The sequence below is a fragment of the Rhagoletis pomonella genome, unplaced genomic scaffold, assembly GCF_013731165.1.
Source record: "Rhagoletis pomonella isolate Grant_MI unplaced genomic scaffold, Rhpom_1.0 Rhpom_scaffold_00006, whole genome shotgun sequence".
Classification (NCBI taxonomy): Eukaryota; Metazoa; Arthropoda; class Insecta; order Diptera; family Tephritidae; genus Rhagoletis; species Rhagoletis pomonella.
The window spans coordinates 81,663,928-81,674,806 of record NW_023458560.1 but is presented as its reverse complement, the minus strand read 5'-3'; the positions used below and the strand labels follow the sequence as shown (position 1 = coordinate 81,674,806).

At 34.9% G+C, this 10,879-nt stretch overlaps 2 protein-coding genes across 4 annotated transcripts in view; one reads left to right on the top strand and one right to left on the bottom strand.

The window, feature by feature from the left end:
* The first annotated feature begins 5,770 nt into the window (after positions 1–5,770).
* Positions 5,771–10,879, top strand: part of LOC118741460 (UDP-N-acetylglucosamine--dolichyl-phosphate N-acetylglucosaminephosphotransferase) — a 44,719-nt gene continuing 39,610 nt past the window's right edge. Inside the window, exons 1-4 of the mRNA XM_036473440.1 lie at positions 5,771–6,096; positions 6,152–6,293; positions 6,348–6,561; positions 6,618–6,852. Of these exons, the coding sequence (XP_036329333.1) occupies positions 5,951–6,096; positions 6,152–6,293; positions 6,348–6,561; positions 6,618–6,852 (737 nt within the window). The 5' untranslated portion in view covers positions 5,771–5,950. The remainder of the gene's footprint in view (positions 6,097–6,151; positions 6,294–6,347; positions 6,562–6,617; positions 6,853–10,879) is intronic.
* On the bottom strand, positions 8,028–10,877 carry LOC118741459 (beta-1,4-mannosyl-glycoprotein 4-beta-N-acetylglucosaminyltransferase). 3 transcript variants are annotated; one of them, XM_036473437.1, is made up of 2 exons: positions 10,815–10,877; positions 8,028–10,760 (listed from the first exon to the last, which is right to left on the bottom strand). In XM_036473437.1, exon 2 carries the CDS (start codon positions 10,685–10,687, stop codon positions 9,023–9,025), a length of 1,665 nt encoding a protein of 554 aa, XP_036329330.1. In that variant the 5' UTR covers positions 10,688–10,760; positions 10,815–10,877; the 3' UTR covers positions 8,028–9,022. The 3 variants fall into 3 exon arrangements, with proteins under 3 accessions (XP_036329330.1, XP_036329331.1, XP_036329332.1); XM_036473438.1 differs by having other exon boundaries at positions 10,837–10,864; XM_036473439.1 differs by having other exon boundaries at positions 8,028–10,755; positions 10,815–10,853.

Here is a 10,879-nt window from a genome sequence, read left to right as displayed (position 1 = left end):
ATCCCTAATTTAACATATTTTTCCACTTGCTGATATTCAGTTCCTTTTTTATGGTCTCTTCACTGGAGAAACAGCTGAGTGCTGCACTAACTTGCACTAGACAAGACGCAATTTAGTGCAGAAAAGAGTAATAGCTGGTTTTCACATGGCATGACGAGATTTGTATTTGAAATTTAGAGGGAAAACGACATAAAAGTTTGATAAATTCATACAGTTGGTATACAAAAAAAAAAAAAACAGATGGCAACACACGTTTCTCCGCCATTTTTCGGAGGTTTAGTTATCTGTTAGACTGAATATATTGTCTTTATCAAGCTTATTGATTATATGATGTACATGTAAACGACTGAAGACCTGTTCTGATCTAAATCAATCGATACACTGTTTTTTAGACCAGTTTGAAAATGTGTTTTCACTTATTTGGCCACAAATACCACGAATTAGACATAGCGAAAACCAGCCTTAAGTTAGTGTACTCACAAAGCACAGCTAGCACTAAACAAGGTTCATGGAACACACCAGAGTAATCTACTGCAATCATCGAAAATACGTAATGTGTCACTCTGTGGAAATAGCGACAATCCGTATTACAGACCCGTTACTAGACTTGGACCCAGAATAAAATTACATATCGTCGTTTAAAGTACAAAACCGCGTATCATCGTTCTGAAAACCCGCGTTACTAACATTTTTTGCCAAAAATCGGATTTGCTCATTTGCTCTTGGCTCAATCCGTATCCATTCGTCCTGAAATATACTAGCCAGTAATGCGATTGCTTTATAAAACAGAACCATTTTAAAATAGTAGTGCTTTACTGTAGAAAATAATTTATTCAACCTCATACGCGGTTCTGCACTTTCTTGATACGCGGTTTTGTACTTAAAATGGCGATATGTAAATACTTTTAATCGAATACATAGACACTTCTTATAGCATAGATATTCCAGTGCTGAGTAAAATTATTTGGATACACTTGCTTGTTATATGAAAGGGAACCTTTTAATACTGATTTCGGCACTAAAAACGAAGCAAATGCTAACGAAAGTGTTACCTCAAATAGGCTTGTACTGGTGGTATTCATTTTGTGTGGATAAAAAAATATTCGCGTCGGTTTGATCACGTAAACCTTTCCTTCGAATCAAATCAGTATACGTATTTCGTCTAAGAATAAAAAAAAAAACAGTAAATAGATTTGAAAGAAAAAATACTATTTTTAGCTATATAAATTTCATCCAATAAAAATTAACAAAGAAAAATAACGATTATTCTTCATTTGAATTGTTCTTTAGCGCAATTTGACGACGTTTTGTTTTGAGACAGTCTTGAAGCTTGGAAAACTGTATAATACTCCAAAAAATAATACAGATACCAGCTTTACGAATAAGCCCTGCAGGCGTGGGCCAATTATTAATGTTCGGGTGTTAAAACACCCCCCCTGGGTCCGCCACTGACTGACACGTAGTTTAACACCCAAAACCCTTCCCCTCTGGTTCCACCACTGTTGATAATGAAAGTTCTCAACTCGGCCGACAATTGTCTCTCCTAAAGTATTCTTCAATAATGGATGAGAACTGCCAGTCACTGGTGCTTCATTTAAACGTTAAAGTTAACTCGCTACTGTAAAGTAAAACAAATTAACAAGCTCGAGCGCCCTCACATTGTAAAAGTTATAACATATGCAGGCCTTGCCTCCAGAATCCGCTTACAGAACGATCTTCTTAAAATAATAGTTATACCATATCTCACAACATAAATACTTAAATATGTACATAAATACTTTAGAGGTGTTGTAAATGTATTAGAAATAATACGATCAGGGAATAATTTCATTTTTTTATAACTCAAGTGCTATTGTAAATGAAATGCTGCTATCAATGAGTGACTTGACTAGATGATGATCTGTAGACAAGCCTGTTACAGCTACATACATGGTTAACAAATATATGTGCTTATTTAGTTTGACACAACTCGGATCGATAGGATCGTTCAACAAATAAACAAGTTTGAGAGGAAAGCCAAGAGTCATAACCATACCGCCTCTTTAGAGTATTGTAGAAATTTCCCAGAGACAATTTGTGCGAAAATCATTAAGCAATTTCAACAGATTTTAAAACATAAAATACATATAAAACATTAAGAGCAAACTTATATACATATGTATAGAACATATAGTCATAGGAACTTTACGATTTTTAAGGCTCACTCGAAAATACACATTACCTAATTAAAAGCCTATATATATGAATACATACATTTGTATGTACAATTAAAGTGAATCAGCCAGAACATGGAAAATGCATATGCATACAAAAATACCTCATATCCGCCAAATGCAATACCACGTATAAGATACTCGGAAAATTTCGCAAAAGAGCGAAGAAACTTATTTTCTTCAAAACATTTGAATGGTTTGCTAACTACTACTAAATATGAGCATCTATGTCACTATTAAATTTGTGAAGTAGGGAATGCCTTGAGACAGGATAATCAAAATACATTTTTTTCTATGCCACCTCTTACGTGGCATTGCATTTGGCAGATACGAGGCATTGCGCGCCAAGCGACGATACGTAGTATATACGCCAGAACTTATTCAAATTACACCATCATCACGTATGGATATACATACATACATAGATGCATACATATATAAATTGTATGTATAGTTATGTAGGCAATATGAGTGTTAATTTAGAAAAGTAAATTATTTGTAAATATCTTCTGCAAAATGTTGCAAAGAAAAAGATAAAGTACTTTATACTGTACACTAAGAATAAAAAGCAAGAAATAACAGCAAATTCAACAAGAAAGTTACTTTAGAAAAGAAGTAAAATTAGTGTCAAGAATTGGTAACCTGGCGATTTTTTTTAAAGTTCCTACGTTTTGGTCGAACAATTACAGGCATGTTCTGAAATTCGAAACTTTGAAATCGACTCGATTTGCCAAATATTTTTTAATTATATCTGATGAAAAGAGTGAATATTCTAATTGAAAACCGTAAAAGAAGTAGCAGCGATATGAAATACATAATTAGACTTTTAAATTTTTGGGTTAAAAACCTTCGAAAAAATTATCGAAATCGAGTCGATTTCAAATTTCAGAACATGCCTTTTAATTATAGGAGTGTTCGCTATGCAACTGCCAGTAAGAATTTGCCAGTGACAAAATTCAGAGAATAAGGTACCTTACTCTCCCAAAGGAAGAAACTTACTAAGTTTTGCGCGAACAGCTGGCGTCCACGGTTGCATTTCGAGCATAATAGGTAAATTTTTTTAATTATTTCAGGTGGAAACCTAAACAGAACCTATACGTATATTTCTTCTTATTCTGATTTTCTTCAACATACGATTCAAATTCTTTGTGGAAGTCACTGTCGGATTTCCTATATCGACAGCGGTGTCGATTGCGTTCCGATTACGAATACAACTTTTTCAGTCGGGTACCTTTCAAATGTTTGGAATTAATTAAATTAATTGAATAAACAAATATTTCATACTTCTTTAATTAGTAAATCGCAACAAGATTGTTCATTTTTAAATTTAACGAACTTGTTGATTCAAATTAATGTTGACAAAAATGCAACCGTGAGCCAAAATCCTGCTTGCAAATTCTTACTGGCAAAAATTTTCCCAGCAAGAATTTGCAACTTCCCCTCCGAATGAAATGTCAAAATTTTGCTCTCTCCTTGCAAGTTTTACTGGGTTTTTGGAGGGTATTGAATATAAGCCATCAGAATAAAGTGAAAACCCGAATTTCCAGAAAAGCCGTTCTAAACATTTTTAAATAGCCTGGCTGGCGAGATGGGGATTTCACATACACATGGAATAGTAGTTGCAGAATGCCATAGCAGATATAACTCAATTTTTTCTTAAGTCGACTTAGGCGGTTATTGCTTATGACCACACGTTATGCTAATCTGTTGCAATTTGTATGGCTGTCTGTGTTCAAAAATGTATCAAACCAAAGTCTTGTTTGCGAAACTATCTTCCAATTCGGAATTTAACTGTGGTTGTGCATATTGGACATTTCAATCAATCATAGTTTAGAAATAAGAGACTAATGCTATAATTACGCTGACCATCCGTCCTGTATTATACGGGACAGACCTCGTTTTTGACCCATTGTCCTGGTAATTTATTTATTTTATACGGGACGCCAAATGTTCTGTATTTATTTTATAATGTCCTGTATTTGTCCCGTATTTGACGCTCCGAAGCCTTAACAGCTCATTAAAATGGCTTGCCTATGAACGAGTTTTAAGTGATTTTGGTATATAATGGCAATTTTCTTTATAAACAGTTATTATTTTCTAATCTGAATGCCTGTGATTCGAATCGAAGAATACATACGGTGACCAAAATATAAATTGAGACCCGACATTTTAGTAAGTTGTGGCTATTTTTCTTTAGTTTATTTAATGTTTATTATTTATTTTATTAAAGTAAAGCTCTTCCTAAGAAAAACTATAAAATTAATTCTGCAATGTTTCACCAAAATTTCAAACTTTTTAATTAGAATCTTTAAAAAAAAAAATTGGGTTGCAGTTTTGTAACTCATTAAAATTGAGTTTAATAAAGTGCGAATGGAAAGTGCTGCTCATTTGCTTCTCCTTCAAAAAAGACTTAAAATTGTTGTAACCAATAGCGGTGGTACAACCATAAACCCATAAACAGAAGTTCACAAAAGTTGATATAAAACTATTCGTCGATTAAAATAGTTAACTTTTAACTGCACATGTTTATTTTACGAGGAGGAAGCATCGAAAGCCTAACCCCGCCAGTGTGAGACTTTAACCCAAACTCCAAACTACACTTCCTACCGTCATGTACCGTTCCCCTCCCGGTACCACAGTCAAGGATTTCGTCGGGATTATAAAAATATTCTCTGGCTATACCGATTTTTTCTTTGAAATTTCGCACACCTACTGTAGAAATTCCAAGGATGGTTATAGGCTAAAAAAAAATTCGAACATGGTATGGAGATATATGAAAGCAATGGAATACTCATGGAGAGAAGTGGGACTATTTGAAAATTGGGCGTTGTGTGTGTGTTTTAGAGCATCTCTGGATAGTTTCAGTTCACAATTTCACACACCAGGTGGAGCTGGAGTCGAGTTATTACTAAACGTTTTATTTTATTTATTGGTAGAGGTAAGAGCAATACTTTTACAAAAAGGAGCCACCAGGTGGCGCTGGAGTCGAGTTATTACTAAAAAACGTCCAGTGAGAGAAAGTGTCGTGAATGTCCGATTACGTCGACCTGCTGCACCACTGAGTTTGTCGAACTGCCATGTTTTCCGACTGGCCCAATCGATATGATTTACCAATATAACTCTGCGTTAAAGCTTCATTCGAATGAGGCAAATTTGTATCGAATCTTCTACAAATTTTCATGTAGAAATGTAATAAGCGGCAATGAATGTTTAATTCGTAATTGGAGTTTTACCAAGTGTTCGTTACAGTACGACTTTCTAAATCTTTAAGCATTGCATGTATTCAAAATTTGAAATAAATACTTGGTAAACCGTTTTAACTATTCTGAAGGCCAGATCGAAGTTCTCGCTAATACCATTAAGAATTGGACAGTAGATTTAAAAGGTTCATTTACTGGAAACAAGCGGAAGCAGACAACAGTTAACTGTTAACTGTTAATTATTACCGCAGTTGTTTGCTTTCTAGGGTATGTTCAATTCGCACTGCCTTACCAGCGTAACAAATATCGATAATTTCGTTCTATCGATTGTTCTTTTTGGTTCTTGAACACAGCTGATTTTGACATAATTGTTATCACTTCCTCTCAGTCCCCGCTCTGATGGAATTGGATTGTTGTAGGTTCATTTGGCTTTTCTTTTGTCCACGTACGTTCTTTCGAACTTGTAATTAAATTAGTAGTTAGTTGAATCAACGCAGTACTTCCAAAGCACGAATCTTTACTACCAAAGTACCATAAATGAGCGGCTTTACTATTGCTATCAGTGGCTTCATTGCCACATGTACTTATCTCTTAACCGTGAGGATGATTCCACGGTTCAAGGACGTATTTATCAAAGCCAATTTGTACGGTAAAGATCTTTGTAAGCGAGATCAGCCGCAGATGTAAGTAATATAAGTTTTAACGTTTAAAGTACTTAAATCCTCACACGCTTATTAGACCTGAGTCTTTTGGCGTTTTAATTGGTTGCGCTTTTCTGGTGGCGATGTTCTTTTTCATACCGATTCCTTTTACATTCGAGGAGGCAGCTCTACTAGACGTTAAAACAGGCGCGAAACCTTCAACTTTTCCACATGAGGAGGTAGTTTTGCAAACACAATTTCAATTTTTCAATTTGTTAAAATATTTCTTACAGTTTGCCGAAATGATCGCAGCATTATTGTCTATTTGCTGTATGATTCTTCTGGGTTTTGCTGATGATGTATTGGATCTGCGCTGGCGTCACAAGTTAATGCTGCCCACAATCGCCACCCTGCCATTACTTATGGTCTATTATGTGAATTATAACATTACAACCGTTATTATGCCAAAGTTTGCAAGACCACTGTTAGGCTATTCTCTGGACATTGGTAACGTAAATTAGGAGTAAACAACCACCAAAGTCACTTAAAATGTTTATTTTCAGGTGTTTTTTATTACATATATATGGGTATGCTTGCCGTTTTCTGTACGAACGCAATAAATATCTTGGCGGGTATAAATGGATTAGAGGTGGGCCAATCAATTGTCATTGGTGTATCCGTTTTATGTTACAATTTTATTGAACTGGCACTTGGCCATCAAGTGGATTGTCATAAATTCTCAATTTATCTAATGCTGCCGTTTTTGGCGGTTTCGCTAGCGCTATGGAAATATAATAGGTAAGTAATATGCCATAAGTAATGATATTAAGTAAAAACTCTGAACGCGAGTCCTAGATTTCTCATGAACTTTTCAAAATTTAAAAAAGCTGTAGATTCTAATGCAACAGTTATCTACCTTTTATTTTTTATGTTAGCGTTATTTGAAAAAATGGCATTACACCCGCAAAATTTTCGGATATCTCTTGCGGTTGTAACTACTTAAAAAAATCGCGCAAATATCTTAACTAGGTATCTATAAAAAAACTTAATAGTAATAAAACATATTTTTAAAGCAAGATTTTTAAATATGAACCAAATCGGATCATAAATAGGGTTTCCCAAATATCTCCACTCCTGCGAAACCTAGAGGAATTCTTTCATATTGTATTGCCATAGGGTTCTAAGCTATGTAACTTTCAAATTTCCAGCTCTTTGATTGCAAGATTTGATTCCAACAATTTACATACATAGCAAGTTAAATAAAATATTGAAATTTAAATCGTAAATTTTGGTCCAGAGAATAAAGCTGCCATAAATCTTATATTTGGTCTCTCACTTTGGTCATGCTATGACAATCACTTCTTAAAAAAACGCAAATATTACATAAAATGAAGCATTATTTATTCATCGACATACATTCATATTTTTTGCATTTTCATATCCAAGTAAGTAGCCTAATATACTACTTACTTTGATATACTATAATCTTCGATTGACATTGTTGTTAGGTAAATACGAAAGTGGTACGTATAATAGTTAATTTTTTAATTAGTTTAGGAGGTCCTAATATAAATGACTAAATTAAAATACCATTTTTTTCGCTCGATAACTAATGGCTCAATGACTTAAAAATCAAATTACACAAGGCAACAATTTTAGAGATGCTAACCGTCGTTTAAAGTACAAAACCGGGTAGCAACAAAATACCAAACCGCGTATATGAGGTTGCATAAATTATTTCCTAATGGTCCTCTTTTTTATTATCTTCCTTTTATTAGCTCGGCATGTAACTATGTAATATTGATGCGCCTAAAAGATGCAGTGATTTCTATTCTCAAGTTACATACCTGATGACAGTACGAATGGCAATTATAATAGGGAGGTTTTAGTTTTTTAAACTATAATTTTAAATTTTTTATAAATCAATTGCATTTCTGGCTAGTATATTTCAAGACGAATGGATATGGATTGAGCCAAGAGCTCGAGTGAGCAAATCCAATTTTTGGCAGCAAATGTCAGTTACGCGGTTTTGCAGAATGACGGTACGCGGTTTTGTACTTTAAACGATGAAACAAATTCATGGGTTTACATTCTTAAACACATACTTTACAAAATATAATTAACATATGTACATACATATGTATATGTTTTTGAAAAATATACACAAATATCACTCCTCACGTAGGAGTTTGATCCCAATAACTCTATCACAGCAGCTTTGAACTGAAATCAACTCTACATACATAAATAATTTTTCGTTAAATGTAAGATTCTAATATGGAACGCACGTAAAATTTACACATTTCTCAATTAAATTTCTAGTTACATTTTCTTTCAAATATGATACGATATGTAGTTGTGGCACCTAGAGAAAATAGTTGCATTGGTTGAATTTTTTTAAGAAAAAAAATGTATCGCTCGTGTTTGTGTTATTCAATATACACTGCTTTAATTAAGGACATCGTAAATATAAATATGTATAGACGTATATATATATATATATGTATTTGTTTTTCGACAGCTTTAACTTTTTTACTCAATTTGCGACTTTTTTTTACAAGACTTAAACATTTATCTAAATAAGTTTAATCAGTGGTGACATCAAAACTACACACATATACATATATACTTTATTTAATGCACATTTTTATTATGGTTTGGGCGTATTTTAACTTCGTTTTAATTGGCGTATTTTTATTTCATTTGCAAAGAATATTCTGCATATTTTTCAATTTAAAAATTATTTAGGCACAATATCTATATAGTACATACATACACATAAGTAACTTCGTATGCATCCGTGATAGAGCTTTTGCTACCCCAAAAATACGATTTTTTTTTTTGGGAAAACAAATAGTGGTGTCTTTAACATTAGCTTCAATGAGCCCGGCATGTATATGCTTATAGAAGAATATGTAGAAATTTAGTTATAGTTGATCGCATGAGCTCCGCTCTACGGCTTTGTTAATTAATAATCCCTAGCCTCATACTCAATCTCGTCATCAAAGGACTCATATAAATTTACGAGCAGATTTCCATACTTCGCCTTTTCTGCTTCTGCTATTGCGGGGGAGTAGTATTTATCCGAATACCGACGAATGCGCAACAGTTGCGTCTTCCCATCAACATATATTCCGGTGGCAATAAGCTTTTGCAAATAAGCCACGTCAATATTGAGTACCGCATTAGGAAATTGCACTTGGCTTGAGAACTTTGACTCCGCGTGCAATTCGGCGACTATTTCTTCTGGCTGCTGGCAGTATTTGCATAGCCACCCACCAAAATGGTTAAGATCTCCGATAACAAAAAGTGGCGGCTGAGTGCTTTCTTTAACAATTCGTTGCATTATTTTTGATGGATCTCTGCCATTGACGCTCGTCTTGTCCACGTGGACAAAGGAACTTACAAAACCATTTAGCTGAGTTTGCTCGGGATGTTGCCAATAGAACCCATAAACGGCATACTTCAGCCGAAAAGGAATACTACGCACATCCGTTGCATAATATTTAAGGAATTGCAGCGCCTGTCGGGATGGCAACACACGATCATTAGTATAAAGCAGCAAATCCGTTGGCTTTACTACCAATGGTAGCTGCTTTAGTCCCATTTGCTGACGAAAGTATTCATACGCCTTTTCAGTCGTGCAATTGCCATTTTTTGTTAAATATTGATTGTCACATAAGAAAAGTAGATATTTGCTTGCTGCCAGCTTTTCTTTTAAACAATGTTTTAATGGCTTTAAGTTGCCGTGAGTTTGCTTAACAAATATTATAAAAAAATCTACTATATCGGTGAGTGCACTTATTTGTAAATCTAACAAATCTAAATTGAAGAAATTGCCTTCAAGGAAATAAACTAACTGATTCGAGTCTACTGTATCGCTTGGTTTACGCAGTCGTACTTGTGATTTTGCCTTTAGGAGCGCACGCCATATTATCTCCGGTTGGCCACAGTCGCGCCCATGCCAACCGGTGCGGCACTTGCATTCTGTGTCCTCCTCTCCCCTAAATAGTTCGTCACTTTGTGATGTATCACCATTCGGCCGCGTAGAGTATTCGTCAAAGCTGCCCTCACGGAAGCACCAGAAAACTTCGTGATCCTGCTCAGCCACTAGCCCAGTTTTATTTATAAGGTCTATAGATTTATTCAGTCTGATTGTTTTGCGGTAAAAGTCTTTTCTAAAATTGTTCGCCTTCCCTGATTGACCATTTCCCATTACAGCTGGCGGAATATCATACTTGAGTATTGTGCTTTTATGTGGTGCACTATTGGCCAAGCCAAACGCTTTGGTTTTTGTTATAAAATTGACTCGTCTTATATTATGCAATGCTGCAGCGCGAGGCATAACAGCTAAAACATTGGTATCGCCATCATTCAGTATTGTTATCTGATTAATTCTGGTTTTAATGCTTCCGCCTGCCTGCAATAACCACAGACACGAAATGAAGCATACTTGAACTAGCACCAACAATGTTAGTAGTAACTTTTTGCTGAACGTTGCTCTTCCTGCGGCTGTGGGTGGATTTTGAGGCTCCGGCATCCCGATGCCAATAAGGGATGCAGCAGTTCCTGGTGGAAATTGATGGTTTGTTGCGATGCGAAATGATGCATTTCCTCCGCTGCGTTGAAACATTTATCATTTGTGGTTCATAAGTTGTTAAACACAAGCCAAACAACTTTCAACCTGCATATGTATGTAGTCTTAACTAAAAAAAATTTAATATAAATTACGCGATTTTTAGTTTGCAATGCTTTCTTACGGCGACCAAATAGAAAACACACCCACGAAAATTTTCTTTTCCAGTCTGCGAATAAGATGTGCTAT